Raw genomic sequence first — 18,544 nt, forward strand, 5'->3', positions numbered from 1 at the left:
TGGAGCACAGCTGTTGCCCGAACGCCTTTCCGGAGCACCTGTGGAACGTTGGAGACGCAAAGTGATTAAGGGAGTATTAGCGTCTGTCGCACCCTCCACCCTCAGGTCTTACAAGAAGGCCTGGTGCGATTTCTTGGGCTTCAGGTTTGGGTCTTCGGGGCTTTCTGCTAGCGCGCCTCCCACCACCGATGACGTTTTGCAATACCTTTCACACCTTGATGACCTAGGGCACGCGCCTAAAACATTAAAAATACATGTAGCCGCCATTAGCTTCTTCGCTAAGGCCACGTTCTCCTCCAATCCATGCAGTGACTTCCTGGTCCGTAGAGCTATCGAAGGCTGGGGCAGGTTACAACCCCCTAGGGTTCAGGGCCGTAAGCCAATTTCTTACGGGTTGCTCTCTCAAATACGCAAAAAACTCCGGTCAATTTGTTGGTCCCGGTTTGAGGCCCGCCTCTTTTCTGCGGCATATGCCATCGCCCTAAGAGTGGGCGAGGTCGTAGTCGAAGGTAGTGCGAATGGTGTGATGCGGGGCCTCCTTATGGAAGATGTACAGCTGTCTGAGGCGAGCATGTTGGTACGGATACGACAATCAAAAACTGATCAGGCCGGTAGGGGTGTCCTTCTAAAACTCACAGCGTCCGGGGGGCAGGGCCCTTGTCCGGTAAAGGACACCAGGCAGTATCTTTGCCTCAGACCATCTGGTCAGGGTCCGCTTCTGATACACGAAGACGGGTCCCCCTTACTGAGACACCAATTCACCAGGGTACTCCGCAAAGCTATTGATGCTTGCGGTTTAGCTTCCCGGGCTTATGCCGCCCACTCCTTTAGGATCAGTGCTGCCTCAACTGCCGTGCGCCTGGGCTTGCCTGCGGACAAGATTAAAGAAATGGGCCGATGGAAATCCAATGCTTATAAGGGTTATATACGTTAGTTTGCGCTCCGCTACACTGAATCTACTTGCCCGCTTTCTCCTTTCTTTCGTTCTCAACTGTTTCCAGGGGCACCGTGTGGATTTGCGGCCACAGTATTGTTCATTGGGCCCGCGTTCGGGCGGTCAGCAGCGGCCTTACCCATCATCTTGGTTTGCCTCCTGGGATACGAGTTGCCTGGTTGTCACGACGCGGCATGCGGTGGGAAGAGCTTATGCCATTGCTGATTGACAGAGATGCCATGTTTGGCCCTCCTGACATCCTTATCATTCACTTGGGAGAGAATGACCTGGCCAATAGGAGAAGCGGGGATTTGTTGTGGTGCATAAAAAGAGACTGGGAGTCCTCCTGGGCAGCAGGCAGCAAGCCGCACGCAGTCCTTATGAGGCTTCAGGCCCCGCCCCAGGCCAGATGGTAAGTGGCAAGAGCAGGGCCCTCAAGCACTCACTCAGGGGAGTCCTCCTAGGCAGTCTCGGCCTTGGTGTCATTCTTTGGGGCCTGGGGCTCTGAAATGGCTGCGGAAGCCTCCTCTGCCTCCTTCTTCTCCATTTCTTCTTTCATCCTCAACTCTTTTCTCCGGCGTTTCTTTCTCTCCTCATATTTCCTTTGTTGCCTCTTCTCCAACACTGCTGGGGTCAACTCTTTGCTGTTTCCCTGTTAAGAAACAGCAAGTTGAAAAGAAAGAGGAATTGTTCAAAAGAGCAAAGTGAACTTTTTAAGCTAAAAAGACAGTACCTAGAATAGACCACTAACATATATATTATTGTAAATCTGGTCACTGTATTATCTTCACCATTACATTTAAAAGCAGGAAAGCCGGCAAGGATTATTTCCTTCAAGAGAATTTCAGCTGGAAGACTAACAATGTAATTATACATTACTGGATGCCACAATCAGAATATTAGGGGGGGGGGACAAAAGACTTTTATGCATGATTTAGAAATCACTATTGACCCCCCAAATGGAAACTGCTTCAACCTGTCCAACTTATTCCTACAGAACAACCATAAAATCCATCTTAATAGCAGGAGGATACACAACCTCAAGACCCTGGTACCCTGTGGACTTAATCTGGAAAACAAAATTTAGGCTGCAATTCTGAACCTACTTACCCAAGAGTAGGCCTCATTGAACTCAGTGGGACATACTCTGAAGACAGTATTATAGAACCGCTCTGCTAATTTCTATGTAGCTAATAATAATAATAGTAGTAGTAATCTTTAAAGGAATAATTTGTATATGTCACATCTCTTAAAATTTTTCCATCCCGAGTACTCTTAGAATTGTCACTATTTATTAACTAAACAGTGTTGGGATCTATCTCAGTTTCAAAACACGCACACACGCACACACACACACAGAGAGAGAGAGAGAGAGAGAGAGAGAGAGAGAATCTATATATTACACGTTTACAGAAAAACCCTAAATACTGCAAAAGTTATTGGAACTGTGGGATAACTAGCCTCATATAATCAATGTGCTTAGCTCACTTTGGGAGAGACTGGATAATCAAGGCTTTGTTCTCTCCCAGTTTACCTGAGCAGCTCAGGTGTAAGAGGATGTGGTGGTTGCTCAGCTTTCACAAGTCACTCTTCAGTTCCTATACCAATGATTTAGGAACTTGCACCACTGTAATTAAGCCACATTTTACTGCCTGTGCAGCTTTTTCTGAATGCTGTATGGAAAAGCACATGAATCTGACATTTGGGGAGCTTGTAAGTAAACTTTTTAATTTGCCAAATGTGTTCTTTTCCTAAGCTACTGAAAGAGGGAAACTTTGGAACTCACTTTAAGTGGCATATTTTAAAAGTCTAAATACCTTTATTTCCATACTTTACTTTGTTGTGTATTTTGCTATTTCAAACCTCTGCTGGTGTTCTCTTGCCAAAGAGTACTTGCCCCAAACTTGGATCATGGTACCCAGGAATTCTCATTTTTGTATACCTTTTTCTCTCTCTCCTTGAACCAACAGAAAGGTTCTTCATTTGCATACTTAGGCTCATGCTTATCCTTAGGATCACTGCCTATCTTTCTCGTAGGGAGGGGTTAGATGCATAGGACACTGAGAGCTTAGAATGCATTGCTTAGTATTATAAGCTTAGATTTTCAGCCATGTGATCTAGAAACTTGCTTTTTAGAGTGAAAACAGTAAAGCTAAGGTTATTAAAAAGCTGATGTTTTTCATCCAAATATTTCTCACCCATGCTATGTTTGAACAGAATCTCAAAGTACAAACAGGCCTGACCGAAGACTGTGTTATATTTATGAACTTAGGATGGGGAACCTGTAGCCCTTCAGATGTTTCTAACCATCCATAACCACTGGAAACGCTGGTTGGGGCTGATGGGAGCTGGCTGTTCAACATCCAGAGAGCCATAGGTTTCCCACCCCTATTATACATCAACCACCCTCCATCACATCCTCCAAAATCTGGCCTCCAAAAATGGGTGAACTGTTTTAGTTCAAATCAAGGTAGAGCAGAAGCCAGTATGATATCAACTGGAACCAGAATACTAGAGGCATAGGAATATTTCCACCACACATCTAACAGTGCAAGTCTGTGGGTGTTTAATCAGGAGCAAGTTCCATTGCCCTAAACAAGGCTTGCTCCCAAATTAAATTGGCATATGCCTACAACCAAAAATTGGCTTTGGATTCTCCAGGCTTTCTCCACATCTTGACAACTGTTTTTTAAAGGAGGGTGCTGCTCTTACCTGGCCAGAGATTTCTTGGATCTTCTCGTGCAGTCTCTGCTGCAAGAGATTCATGGCTGAAAATGAGCTGGCTGTGCTCTTGTCACCACCTGTAAAGGAAAACAGGAGAAAGCATGTGACCTGTGTCCCATCCCAAATTGCTGCTAAACTCAACTCAGCTAAACTCAGTGGCCTGGTTCACACATAATGCTAAAATATGGGTTACTAAACCATTGCTTAGAGTTATGTGAGAACCCAGCCCAGTAGCTTAACTGACTGGCTGTAGAAACACTCTCACCTGCAACATCGTTTTGGCTTCTGTCCCATTTCCCCCCAGTAGTCTGAGATCCACTGGAACTGGGTGCAGGATGGATAACTAGGCTAGATTTCTGAATACTGGCATTTGTTGGCTTGGCTGGTGGTGCTTGGTTGCCCCCAGGTGCTGTCTGCTTGCCCAGAGGGGTGCCCACGATCTTGCCTTGCATCTTCAGCTTCTTCTGTTTCTTCTTCTGTTTCTTCTTCTTCTTCTGTTTCTTCTTCTTCTTCTTCTTCTTCTTCTTCTTCTTCTTCTTCTTCTGCTGCTGCTGCTGCTGCTGCTGCTGCTGCTGCTGCTGTCTCCCAGTCCAGTTCCTGGGAATGTTTGAAGGCAGAGACACAAGACTTCATTAAACAAAGAGAGGAAAATATTTTGCAATCTGGTTGACAAGATGCTGTGCAAACATTTCTGCAAGGAATAAATGCCTAAGAACATACATGTTAGAAGGCCCTCCAGATGTTGCTGGACTCCAACTCCCATCAACCTTAGCCAGTATGGCTGATCAGGTATGATGGGAGTTGTAGTCCAGCAACTTCTGGAGGTCTGCAGGAAGCACCAAGACAAGACAACTGAATTTTTCCAAGTTGCATTTTCAAAACACACTACTGCCATTCCATTGTGGCATCAGGACCCTTTCCTGAGCAGATTATAATCTAAAATGAGCTGTGGTTAAAATAAGGGAAAACATTAAGTACCACCACTTTGAGGTTTCATTGCAAGCAGTATATAAATCCTGTGAAATAAAGAAATGAAAATAATTACAATAACCAAGGAGGCTGCACTACTACAAAAAACCCTGGTCTAAAGAAGTACGGTAAATGACAGCATCAGATAATTGTACCAAATTTCCTTATTTGTGGCTCGGGGGCTTCCTGGGTGCAAATTTTCTTGGCCAAGTTTTGCAGGTAAGAGTCTTTGTTGACTAAAGTGGCCATTGTGGGATCAAGGTCTCGTGAAGGTAAAAAATAAAAGTAAATAAACCAAAAATTAAAATAAAATCGTAGGATGGTCTCGCAGGGGGAATGTTGCCTCTAAGTCAAAGACGTCTTGTTCATTCTGACCATCCTCCATTTAAAACTTCTACCCAGAATGCTGTGTGAGGCTGCTTCTGCTAAGTCAACCCAAAGTGGACAATACTCATGGGGCCATGTTTGCATACTCGCTTTTCATTCTGCTTAAAGAGAGAGAAAAATTAATCAATGACATGGATAAACTGAAGGAGACTGATGGCTTGATATTTACAAGTCAAGAAAATAAAACTCCACAGAAAGCCATCTCAATACATGTACAGGCATTTGAGGGGGGAAATGGACATCTGCTGGCTTGTAAAGCTATTGTGTACACAGGTACAGATTGTACATTCCTTAATATCACATGTGAATGGTTGTTCAAGAGCAGAACTAACTAATTTGTACACATGGGTACCCCAAATTGTACATCTGTTTAACATAACAGGTGAACAGCCCCCACACATCACATCAGCCAGCTAAATTTTACTTTCCAGCCAACACGTGTGCAGGGTTACACATTAAAGAGAGCTGCTTCTACGCACGCACAAGGGTTTGCGTGAAAGGTTGTGCTGATCAACTAATGTGTAAACAGTTTCACAAACTGAAAATATGAATAGCTGTAGGAGCGTGCAGCTAAACAACTTATGTACAGAGGTTGTACGCTCGTCGAACGCCATGTGCGAACCAACACATGCTGGCCGCTCACGGGAAGATCATCTCATGTGTAGGCGCAAGGCAAACGACTCCATTTGAGATCTCCCATCCTGTGTTGGGCAGGCCAGTGAGCAGTTAGCGGAGATCCACCCCCTTAAGGCTTTTTAGGGGTTGGCACGCGTGCAAAGAAGGCGCTGCAACCCGTGTGGCTCATCTCACCGCGTACGCTTCTCTTGCAGCAATCGCAAAAGCGCACTATGTGTGGCTCTCTCGCACCGTGAGCTGGTCACTTACCTGGGCTGGAGAGGAAGGCGGAACTAGCCCATGGCCCTTTGTCACCAGCTCGGCGCTCTATTGGTAGACCCTATGAGGAGGCAGCGAAGGATTATGGGATGTTGGAGGAGCTTCGGTAGAAGGAGGAGGAAATGTTTTTCCCGCCCCATGGGTTGGACGTAGCCAATGAAGGAGGAACCATTCGCAAGAGAAAAAGGAAAAATGTCCGCCTGTCTGCAAGAGGATTACATGTATTGAGAAAGATATTGAGATAAAACATTTATTTGTTAGATAATCGATCTATTTATTTAGACTTCTTTTGTGACTGCAGAGCAGGAGAGCGATGCGCCTGGCTTCTCTCAGTTTTCAAATGCATGCTTGTGCTTTCAGTGACTGGTGTGTTTACTACGGCGGGAGAAAGGCTGAAACTTTTCTGAATTGGCGCGCGGAGTAATGCAGCACGAATGCGGGTGGAAGGCTTCTAAACAGGGGGTAATGCACCCCTTAGTCCCGTATGTTGAGTTCTGGGCGAGTTCAGATCAGCCTTTCTCAATCTTGTTGGCTTCTAAGGTTTTGGGCTTTATGATTCCCATCATAGCAAGTCAGAAAGCTGGTCCACTGGTCCATCTAGCTTAGTGTGACCCGCACTGACTGGCAGTGGCTCTCCAGGGTTTCACTCTCCCAGCTCTCCATGAAATGATGAGGACCATCTTCAGAAATAAGGTTCCAGATCTAAAAGGGATGGTTTGAGTAAGATACTGTCATGTATTGAGTCGGACCATTACTCCATCTAGCTCAGTACAGTGGTACCTTGGGTTACAAACGCTTCAGGTTACAGACGCTTCAGGTTACAGACTAAGCTAACCCAGAAATAGTACCTCGGGTTGAGATCTTTGCTTCAGGATGAGAACAGAAATCGTGCGGTGGCAGCGGGAGGCCCCATTAGCTAAAGTGGTGCTTCAGGTTAAGAACAGTTTCAGGTTAAGAACGGACCTCCAGAACAAATTAAGTTCTTAACCCGAGGTACCACTGTACTGTCTGCGCTGACTAACAACAGCTCTCCCAGGTTGGGTGAGCTATAGTCCTTTCTTCTACAAAATAATGTAGCAGTCCAGTATTTGTGGCTCTACATAAATAGGAAGCTGCCTTATGCTGAGGAAGTCTATCACAGAGTTGGGACTGATGTGAGTTGTAGTCCTAAACTTCTGGAGGGCACCAAGTTGGTTAAGGCTAATGAAGCAAAATAGGCTGGAATGTGACCTGTGGGTATGTATTTTGTAATGCATGCATTTTCAGGTGGGTCATGGAGATGTGCAGTTGATGGAGAAACTGTTGGGATCTGTTGCAAATTGAGGTTTTTTTCCAGAAGCAATGACATCCTTCTGGGCCATCTAGAGCAGGGGGCACTGTTATACAGTGGTCCCGCTCCTTCCTCCTGGGCTGTGTCCAGAAAATGGTGTGGGTGTTAAGTTGTGGGCGAACATATCAGACGACACAGTGATTCTTCAAGCAGCTCTTGTTTATTCAGAGGCAGAACAGAACTAGCCTGAAGAGCTCAGTCAGCCTGCTTATATAGAGCTCCAGAACAATGTAACTGTTGCAACTTTCTAAAACTATCCAATCACTGAACGTCACTTTCGATCCTTCATTTGCATACAAACTATCCAATCACTGAATTGTTAGGGTGTGAAACCTAAGACGCTGGCAAGTTAGCAATGTCATGTGACTTTAAGTAGTCAAGCTCGTTAAGTTGTTAAGTTGCTCAGTATATAAAGAGTGTTTGTTTTCTCTGCCTGTGGGGCATGAAGCAAAAATGTCCGAAAGCTCCGGAGGTGTTTCTGTTATCTTTCTGCAATAAACCTGTCTTTGGAAAGACAGGCTTCCCTGTGTCATTATTTCTTTGCTGCTGAGACTCTGAAGCTTGTACTGCAACAAGAATCTCTGCACTGGACTTAATTAATACTCTGCAAAGAGAGCTGTTGCTGGTGGCGCAGCGGAAGCGTTTACTGGACCAGTACACAAAAACTCTCTTAGGTTATGGATCCGTCTATGTTTCTACAGCTGTATTGTGTGCAGAGAAAGTGAAAGCAGCTTTCGGATGAGAGAAGACCGGCTTGGTCGTAGATCCAGCTCTTAAAGGCTTCAGAGGAGGCTGAAGGCATCTGAAAAGTGAGTAAAACAAATCCCAAGGGGAAAGAGAAGCAAGGGCACACAGAGGGAGTAGCAGCAGACCCCAAGAATGGCAAAGGAAAATTTCCAGGTTCCCTTTACAAAGTTGAACTCTGCTAATTACGTGCAGTGGTCTAAGAGGGCTCAAGTCTGATTGGAAGCCAAAGAAGTGTGGGCTGACTATGTCCAGAGGCGAAAGCCGTTTGTGGCTGTTGCAGCAGATGCCACAGCAGAGCAACAGGCTGCTGCACATGCTCAGAACAGGGAACATGATAAAATGGACACTAAAGCTAGGTGCATGTTGATGGTATCGATAGACGATTCCCAATTACCTCATGTGGAAAATTTAAGGTCTGCATTTGAAATTTGGGAAGCTCTTAGACGAATTCACCATAGAGCCACGCCCGGAGAGAAGGTGAACATTATACGTGCTTTGTATGAGTTGAAACTGAAGCCAGGGGATAGTGTGGTTGAACACACGTCACAGATGACTGAGTATTTCAACCGACTGTCATCTTTAGGTGTGAATTTTCCTGAAAATATTAAAGTTTATACTCTGCTTAGCAGCCTGCATGCAGGGTTTGAAAACTTAGTACTAACTTTACAAGTTTTGCCAGAGGACCAGCTGAATATGAATTATGTGACTGGTAGATTGTGTGAACAAGAATATCAACATCATCGAAAACGTATTGACAATTCAAATACCCCAAGGGTTGGATGTTCAGATAATTCCCAGCGTGGGGAAACTAGCAGGCAGAGCTGTAAGGAAGCCTCACAAGTGTCTGCTATGGCCAGCAAGTCATGTTTTCGATGAGGCAGCAGGTTTCATTTGATAGCAAAGTGTCCAGAAAAGCAACAGGAATTTCAACAGTCCAAGGCCAGTTTCCGGAGTTACAGGGGAAGACGACTTGAGAACTACAAGAATCAACGATCCAGAGGGGGAGCAGGTGCTGATAAGGGACTATCTGCAATGGCAGCACAAAAGAGTCCTAAAAGGAGCCAACAAACCTTGAAGTGGATAATTGACAGTGGAGCAAGTCACAGTTTAGTTCCAGCGACATCTATTGGCCGCTTGATGAACTGCAAGACATTGCCAGTTGCAAAAACCGTGACTATAGCAGACAATAGTAAACGAGAAATGAACCTTAAAGGCACAATTTATGTTAACTGTTTGCAAACTAACCTTCCTGTTTTTGTTCTTCCAGGAATGAAGAATGGACTTTTGAGTGTGTCATGCCTGGTAAAAAGTGGTTTTAAGGTTGAGTTTGAAAATGATGTGTGCACCATTTCGAAACAGGGGAAGGAGCTAGTTAAAATTCCCTGTGAGGATGGGCTTTTTGTTTTGTATGAAGAGCAGTTAGCAGCAGGTAGATGTTCAACAGGTGAAGCGCAAGCTAAGTGTGTAAATAAGGCTCCTCATACAGGTTGTGCACATCTACTACACAGAAGGTTAGCTCATATATGCTTTAAGTATGTAAGCAAGATGCCAGATTTAGCTGAGGAGTGTAACATTAAACCCTGTCCAAATTTTCTGGATTGTTGTGCTTGTAAACATGCTAAGGTTAAGACATGTAACTATCCTAGATCTGATAGAGTAAGCAAGAAACCCTTTGAACTTGTGCACACAGACGTGTGTGGCCCTATGCCAGTCAAATCGCTTGGAGGTGCGAGATTTATGCAAATTTTGGTGGATGACTTTTCAAGGGCTAGTTGGGTTTTCTTTCTGAAAGAAAAATCACAAGCAGCTTCCATCCTGATGGATTGGATTGAAGAAGTCGAATGTAAATTTGACACCAGGGTACGTAAAATACAATCAGATCGTGGTGGGGAATATGTGAACCACACGCTGGAGACGTGGTTAAAAAGGAAAGGTATAGTTCATAGACTTACCAATCCCTATTCACCACAGGAGAATGCAGTTGCCGAAAGAAAATTTCGAACATTACAGGAAGCCATTTCTGCTTTGCTGTTTGATTCTGGACTTCCACAGCGTTTTTGGGCTGAGGCTGCACTGTATGCGAATTATACTTTTAACAGAGTGTACAATAGCACAGTAGGCAACACTCCTTACTTCATGCTATTTGGGAAAAAAACCAAAAATTGATCATCTAAGAGTTTTTGGATGTCGTGCTTATGTGCTGGTGCCTAGGGCACAACGTAGGAAAGGCGATCCTAGGTCTAAAGAAATGTTTTTCTGTGGTTATCAAGCAAACACAAAAGGTTGGAGATTTGTGAATATAGAAGGCAATCAAACGAAAGTCACAATCAGCAGAAGTGCGGAATTTTGTGAACAGGATGGTTGGAATAAAATTCATGGAAATCCTGACATACTATTTGATGTGGTGAACAGTAACAATGAAACTCAGGCCCCAGGGCAGGTATTAGTTCCAGAACAGACTGAGGAATTTGAGTCTGAGGACAAGGGTGAGAAATCGCCTAGTTCACCCAAGTCTGTAAAGTCAGAATCTTCTAGCTCTAAAAGTTCACCTGTACAGCAAGAGAGACGTGTAAAGTCAGAATCAGAAAGTTCTTCAACTACTAGTGACAAACAGGTGACGACTAGTGATTCTGGGTCAGAGGGGGAAACTGAAGGAACAGCGCAGGAACTGTTAAGGCGTTCTAAGCGTACCAACAAAGGTAAACCTCCTGAAAGGTACCAAGCTATTAGTGTTTGGGCTGGTTTGGCAAATTGCGAACCTGAAAGTTTTGAGGAGGTTGAGCAATTACCCCAGGAGGAGGCCAGTAGATGGCGTGAGGCCATGCAAAAGGAGTTGAATTCTATGAAAGAACTGGGTGTGTTTTCCATCACCAAACTGCCAGAAGGTACCAAGGCAGTAAGTTGTAGGTGGGTGTACAGGATAAAGACAACAGCGATGGGGAAACCAGAGTACAAAGCAAGGCTTGTAGCTCGAGGTTTTACGCAAAGAAAGGGGTTACATTATTCTGAAGTCTATGCACCCACTTCAAGGAGTGAGACCCTACGGGCACTATTAGCAGTTGCTGCTCAGAAAAGGTTCAAAGTGAATCAATTTGATGTCTCTACAGCTTATCTTCATTCAGACTTGGCTGAAGAGCTCTATATGGAGCTACCGCCAGGATTGAAAGTTGGTAAATCAAATCAGGTATGGAAACTACATAAATCTATTTATGGACTCAAGCAATCTGCTCATAATTGGAATGAGTGTTTGAATGACGTTTTGGTAGGCATTGGTTTTAGCAGGAGCAAGGCTGACAATTGCTTATATTTCAGAGGTTCAGGAGATGCTCAAGAATCTTTGCTTGTTTATGTAGATGACCTGATTTATACTTCAAAGACACAAGAACAAGTAAAAAAACTAGCCAAAGAGTTAAATAAACACTTCAAAGTTAAGAATCTTGGTGATGTGAAGGTCTATCTTGGTGTTCAGATAGATAGGACCAAAAATGGCAGTTTTCTACTGAATCAAAAAGGCAAAATATTACAAATGTTGAAAAAGTTTAACATGACGGAGTGTGCAGGTGTTAGAACACCAATGGAAATGGGTTTTGTAAAAGACAATGAGTTCAAGGATAGTGCTGAATTCAAGCGTGCTGAAATCTTTCAGTCAGCACTGGGAAGCTTACTTCATCTTTCGCAATGGAGTAGACCAGATATTGCTTACGCTGTTAACTTACTCAGCAGAGAAGCTTCGAAACCTAGTGTAAATGCATGGAAAGGAATTCAAAGAGTGTTAAGATATTTACAATACACCAAAGATTTTTGCCTTGAATTATCTTCAGAAGGACAAGCACAGATTACTTGTTGGGCAGATAGTGATTGGGCAAATTTAAAGGATAGAAAATCAGTGTCTGGCTGTGTAATAAAATTTGGTAACTCTCTGATTGGGTGGAGATCCAAGAAACAGAACCTAATTGCTTTGTCGTCAACAGAAGCTGAGTTCTGTGCCTTATCTGAGTTATGTAGAGATCTAGAATTTTACAAATGCTTGGCACAAGAGATGTATGAAAAGGCCATCACTCCAATCACTGTATGGGGTGATAATCAACCGTGTCTTAAGTTAGCACAAAATGGGCAGTTTAAAGGTCGTACAAAACATTTGGATATCCGCTTTCAAAATGTTTGTCAAACGGTAAAAGCAGGAATTGTTAAATTAAATTACTGTCCCAGTCATGAAAATCAAGCTGATGGTTTTACAAAACCGCTTGGGTTTCAGCGGCATGAAAACTTTTGTGAAGAAATGGGTCTGAAGTAATTTTGTTTTTTGTATTGCCAGCGAGAGGGGGTGTTAGGGTGTGAAACCTAAGACGCTGGCAAGTTAGCAATGTCATGTGACTTTAAGTAGTCAAGCTCGTTAAGTTGTTAAGTTGCTCAGTATATAAAGAGTGTTTGTTTTCTCTGCCTGTGGGGCGTGAAGCAAAAATGTCCGAAAGCTCCGGAGGTGTTTCTGTTATCTTTCTGCAATAAACCTGTCTTTGGAAAGACAGGCTTCCCTGTGTCATTATTTCTTTGCTGCTGAGACTCTGAAGCTTGTACTGCAACAAGAATCTCTGCACTGGACTTAATTAATACTCTGCAAAGAGAGCTGTTGCTGGTGGCGCAGCGGAAGCGTTTACTGGACCAGTACACAAAAACTCTCTTATGAATGTCACTTTTGATCCTTCATTTGCATAACTATCTACAGTATCCCCCTGATGCCCCAGGGTGAGAACTTCAGTACATAACAGTGGGGATATGAATGTTCAGACCCCTGGGCTCTCACTTGTGGTGTACCTGAGGGCTCTGTCCTCTCCCCCATGCTTTTCTACATCTATATGAAATAGCTGGGAGAGATCATCAGGAAGTTTTGGCTGGGTGTTCACCAGTATGCCCATGATACCCAGCTCTACCTCTCCTTTAAATTAGAACCAGTGAAGGCAGTGACACTGTGTGAGTGTCTGGAGGTGGTTGGAGGGTGGATGGTGGTTAATGGATTGCGGTTGAATCCTGACAAGACAGAAGTACTGTTCTTGGGGGGACAGGGGACAGGTGGGTGTAGGGGGACCCCTTAAATGGGGTAACTCTGCCCCTGAAGGACCAGGTGCGCAGCCTGGGAGTCATTTTGGACTCACAGCTGTCTATGGAGGCACAGGTCAATTCTGTGTCCAGGGCAGCTGTATACCAGCTCCATCTGGTATGCCTACACAAAACAAATGAAATACCGTGAAAATCCCTGAAACGAGAAGTAATCGACTAGAAATATTATCTTATAGAATTTAACTACATAACAAAAATCAAAAAGTTTAAGGAAAAATTTAGAAAAACCTAGAAGTGAACAAAGCTTCAACGGGATGCCGGCTACAAACCTTGTTTCACTGAACTATTCAGTTTCCTCAGAAGGAAATAGAGAAATCATAAACCTTAAATGATTTTAAACAAACTCAAGAACAGGGCTGAAATGCTCCCCTGAGTTTACAAAAAAGGTTTGAAAACCTAAATGGCAAGTTTTAGACGCCGCCCTATTTAAAGAAAGCCAAGCAGTAGTAATAAGGAGTTGAGGACTCGGCTGTGAAAACTCTAGTATTGCCTTTACAAAAAGGTTTAAAAAACCTACATAACACAAATTCAAAGAAAGGAATACAAGATAAGCTGTTTTAGATTTTAAACAAACTCAAGAATAGGGCTGAAACACCCCCATGGTCTAGATGTTACTGCTGATGTTAAAGACTGATACAGGGTGTTTCAAATCTCAGGTTTATATACTATAGGGTGAAAAAAAATTTTAAGGGGCAGGCCATCTAGTTCAAACAATGGGCGGGATTGTTAAGGTTTGTAAAAAATAACAAGAATAATATTGAATAGAGTTGTAAAAAAATATTATAAGAATGAACTAAAATCAATATAAGAATTGAGACCTGACGGAATTAAGGAACCAAATCTCTCCTCAGGAATTACAGTTGGTAAATGCTTCCAGTTTAATAATGTTGTTGGTTCCAGGTGGCAGCTAAACATAAGGCAACGGATTTCAGATGGTTATCATTTATAAACATCAAACTCCTGAGATAAATACGGATATCTTAAGAAAGAAATTACTACAGAAAGAAATGTATTGGATTTTTAGATTAGGTTTGAACTAGATGGCCTGTTTATCAATTTTAATATCCAGATATTCTAACACATTAATCACACATCTAATATTGGATTGCATAAATCGTCCGGGAAGAAATCCAGTTTTATCTTTATGAATTATCTCTTTCAGCACCATTTTTAATCTATTTGCAAGAATGTCTGCAAATATCTTGTAATCGTTATTTAGCAGTGCAATGGGTCTGTAATTGGCCATGTTTGAGGCATCTGTTGTTAGGATATTTCCGTTCCACCTTAAAAAGGGGACAGGCTGTTGTGAGTCACAGCCTACGTATTTCCTGCACACAGGAAGTTTCTGTTTTGTCTATTGCTTTCGTTTCTCTCTCTGTGCCTGAGACATCAAAGCAGGCAGCCATGTCTTTTCTTTGTTCTGACCAACGCTGAATAAAGTTATAAATAATGCTCTCCTGAGTGCGTCTTTCGCTGTACGAACTCTGCGATAGAGCGTGCACGAGCTCTGGAATGTGGAAAGCTATTTCCGAGGCCTCGTGTCGCTAATTGACTGATACTGTATCTACGGGAGATCGATGCACGTCCGGAGTCGACGTGGAGGCAGTGATGGCCTTTGTCTCCCTGGCAGTATCCCAACATCTGTTCCCTGTTTGTGGATAAGAGTACCGTAATAAAGCTGTCCTTCCAGGTTTTCGGTAGCTTTCCATTTGTCAGAATATTATTCTTTAGGTCTTTCATGGGAAGAAATAATGATTGTTTTATAGTAATTAGCTGGGAGACCATCTGGGCTCGGTGTCTTTCTTAATTTTGATCTTTGTATAGCTTGTTGCACCTCCATAGCTGTTATTGGTGAGTTCAAAATTTCAGTTTTTTCCTTAGGTATTATTGGTAATTTATTTTTGCCCAAATAATCAATTATTTTTTCTAGATTCTCTGGACCTTCTTTATATAGATTTCTGAAAAAACTAGTAAAGTTTTTACTAATTTCCTTTGGTTCCTGAATCCATTTGTCTTCAATTTTAATTTTAGTGATAATTCTATCTTCCTTTTTCTTCTTTAATTGCCAGGCCAGATGTTTGCCTGGCTTATTTGCAAACTCAAAATTTCTATGTCTCAGCCATTTGATCTTCCATTCTATCTCTTAGTTTATTATCATGGAGAATTGCATCTGTAAAATTTTAATACTTTGCTTAATTAGTTCAACATCTGGTTTTTGGAAAAGGATCCTTTCCTTTTTTCTAATTTCCTCCCAGATCTCCATTTTCTTCTTCTCCTTTATTTTCCTTTGGAATGCGTTTTGTTGGATAAAGAAACCTTTTATAATGGCTTTACTCTAGATCTACTCCTTGATTTAAATTAAACTTAAAATATTCTTCTAAGATTTGCTTGGACTTCTGTACAATTTTTTCATCATTTAGCATACTCTCATCGGCTGTGGTGAGGACTGCAGGGCCTGCTCCCTCCCAGGGCCCTTTCCAACTGGCCCAGGGGGCGTGGCCCAGGCACTCATTTGGAACAAACTTGTGGGGAAGTGCGGGAAGTTGTTCTGCTATTGCTTCCCTGTTCCAAGTGGTTAATGTGTTTTAAAATGTCCTCAAGCTGTCGGTGGCATTTTAATTTTTTCTTTCCTTTTTTTTCTTTCTTTTTTTTGCTTTGTTGGGGTGGGTGGGATGGATATTTGGTTGGGATTAATTTTAGTATAATTGTTCTGTTTTTGTTTTTTGTTGTTTTATTGGTTGTATTGTTTGCTTTTTGTTTTTAAGAGACGGGATCAGGGCTGCCTGGAAGTGGGGCCCCAGCCAACACAATGGCTGGGCAAGTTCCACAGGGGGGGAAGCACTGGGACATCCAATCTCGGTGATCATGGGCAGGAGGAGGAGTTACGCTAAGACCAGACCATGTCATTACCGAGGAGGCAGGTTTAGTCATTGTTTGAAGACTATCCCTGCCTCCGGGTCTGGTCTTGACCGGATGGATACTGGAATCAACAAGGGAAACCCACATGACCTGAAGGTGTTGCTGTGCAATGCCAGGTCAATGATGAATAAAACCACTGCCATCCATGACTTGATCGTGGATGCAGGACTTGACCTGGCATGTGTAACAGAGACTTGGTGGGGTGAAGCAGATGGGCCTGTCTTAGCTGCTGCTTGTCCACCAGGTTTCTCTTACGCACAGCAACCCAGGCCTTGTGGGTGGGGAGGGGGGGTTGCAGTGATTTTTAGGAAATCATTAGTTTGCACCAGGCGTCCTATTGGGAAGACCCAGTTCTCTGAGTGCATGTTCTGGAAGTTGGGCAATAGGGGCAATACAGGATGTGCATGTTCTGGAAGTTGGGCAATAGGGGCAATACACTAAGTAAAAGTGAAACAAAAGAAGTGCCATGGTCAGATCACTTCCTGGTGCAACTGGACTTCTCTGCGACCCTTCCCCTCTGCAGGGAGGTGGGACCAACTCAGATGGTCCGCCCCCGCCACTTAATGGATCCAAATGGTTTCCAGAGAGTGGTACGGGATGCTTTATCCCATGTTGACGGCCTTTCAGCTGATTCCCTGGTGGCCCGCTGGAATGCGGAGTTAACCAGGGCTATCGACTGTCTGGCTCCGAAGCACCCTCTCCGATTGTATGGAGCCCAGACAGCCCCATGGTTTTCTTCGGAGCTGAGGGCAATGAAACAATCGCTGAGATAGCTAGAGCATTGGTGGCAGAAAATTCATTCTGAATCTGACCGGACACGGGTTAGAGCTCAACGTCGAGCCTACCAAGTGGCGATAGTGATGGTGAAGAAGACTTTCTTCACCATCTCTATTGCATCTGCAGAAAATAGTAGCAGGAGACTCTTTCAGGTGGTTTGCAATTCAACGGAACCACCTTTACCACCGGGGCCTTGTAAAGACCCCAAGATCTCCCGCAATGATTTTGCAAAGTTTTTTGTAGATAAAGTCACTCATATTCAGAAGGAGGTAGACACCACCGTGGAAGCAGGGCTCGGGCGGGAGAGTGCTAGAGCCCTGTCTGGTCAAGTTGCATGGAATCAATTTCAATCCGTTACCCCCCAAGGATGTGGACAGGCTGCTTGGACGCGTGAAACCAACCACCTGTCTGCTTGATCCTTGCCCATCCTGGCTAATAAAAGCAAGCCGGGAAGGGCTCGGTGATGGGCTCTGCGGGGTGGTGAATGCTTCCCTCTGTGAGGGAACATTCCCAGATCCGCTGAAAGAGGCGGTTATTAAACCGCTTCTTAAAAAACATCTTTAGACCCGGCCAGTATGGCCAACTATGGCCCAGTCTCAAATCTTCCATTCTTGGGCAAGGTGATTGAGTGGGTGGTTGCTGAACAACTCCAGGCACGCCTGGAGGATGCGGACCATTTGGATCCCTTCCAATCGGGATTCAGGCCTTATCATGGGACTGAAACTGCCTTGGTCGCGCTGGTTGATGATCTCCAGTGGGCTAGGGACAAAGGTGAGAGCTGCTTCCTAGTTCTGCTGGATCTCTCAGCGGCCTTTGATACAATCAACCATAACATCTTTCTGGACCGTCTAGAGGGGCTGGGAGCTGGGGGCACTGTTATACAGTGGTTCCACTCCTTCCTCCTGGGCCGTGTTCAGAAAGTGGTGGTGGGGGATGAGTGTTCAGACCCCTGGGCCCTCACTTGTGGGGTGCCTCATGGTTCCGTCCTCTTCCCCATTCTTTTTAACATCTATATGAAGCCGCTGGGAGAGATCATCAGGGGGTTTGGACTGGGTGTCCATCAATATGCAGATGATACTCAGCTCTACCTCTCTTTCAAATCAGAACCAGTGAAGGCGGTGAAGGTCCTGTGTGAGTGCCTGGAGGCGGTTGGAGGATGGATGGCGGCTAATGGATTGAGGTTGAATCTTGACAAGACAGAAGTACTGTTTCGGGGGGGCTGGTGTGGAGGACTCCCTGGTCCTGAATGGGGTAACTGTGCCCCTGAAGGACCAGGAGCGCAGCCTGGGATTCATTTTAGACTCACAGCTGTCCATGGAGGCGCAGGTCAATTCTGTGTCCGGGCAGCTGTCTACCAGCTCCATCTGGTATGCAGGCTGAGACCCTACCTGCCCGCGGACTGTCTCGCCAGAGTGGTGCATGCTCTAGTTATCTCCCGCTTGGACTACTGCAATGCGCTCTACATGGGGCTACCTTTGAAGGTGACCCGGAAACTACAACTAATCCAGAATGCGGCAGCTAGACTGGTGACTCAGGGCGGCTGCCGAGACCACATAACACCGGTCTTGAAATACCTACATTGGCTCCCAGCACAATTCAAAGTGTTGGTGTTGACCTTTAAAGCCCTAAACGGCCTCGGTCCAGTATACCTGAAGGAGCGTCTCCACCCCCATCATTCTGCCCGGACGCTGAGGTCCAGCGCCGAGGGCCTTCTTGCGGTTCCCTCATTGCGAGAAGCAAAGCTACAG

The 18,544-nt window shown here is 44.4% G+C and overlaps 2 protein-coding genes across 2 annotated transcripts in view; one reads left to right on the forward strand and one right to left on the reverse strand.

Annotated features, from left to right (window-relative positions):
• Positions 1-1,394: 1,394 nt before the first annotated feature.
• On the reverse strand, positions 1,395-5,629 carry LOC310697828 (surfeit locus protein 6-like; the record flags this gene model as incomplete). Its single annotated transcript, XM_083484453.1, has 4 exons — positions 4,783-5,629; positions 3,924-4,139; positions 3,647-3,735; positions 1,395-1,586 (listed from the first exon to the last, which is right to left on the reverse strand). The coding sequence occupies exons 1-4, from the start codon at positions 4,874-4,876 to the stop codon at positions 1,395-1,397; spliced, it is 591 nt and encodes a 196-aa protein (XP_083340579.1). The 5' UTR covers positions 4,877-5,629.
• A 530-nt stretch (positions 5,630-6,159) lies between these two features.
• LOC310697701 (mediator of RNA polymerase II transcription subunit 22-like) overlaps positions 6,160-18,544 on the forward strand; it is an 82,525-nt gene continuing 70,140 nt past the window's right edge. The window contains exon 1 of the mRNA XM_083484405.1: positions 6,160-6,274. The gene's annotated coding sequence lies outside the window, so the exon portion shown is untranslated. The remainder of the gene's footprint in view (positions 6,275-18,544) is intronic.

Source organism: Podarcis liolepis, assembly GCF_965112155.1.
Source record: "Podarcis liolepis genome assembly, chromosome: W".
In the NCBI taxonomy this organism is placed as follows: domain Eukaryota; kingdom Metazoa; phylum Chordata; class Lepidosauria; order Squamata; family Lacertidae; genus Podarcis; species Podarcis liolepis.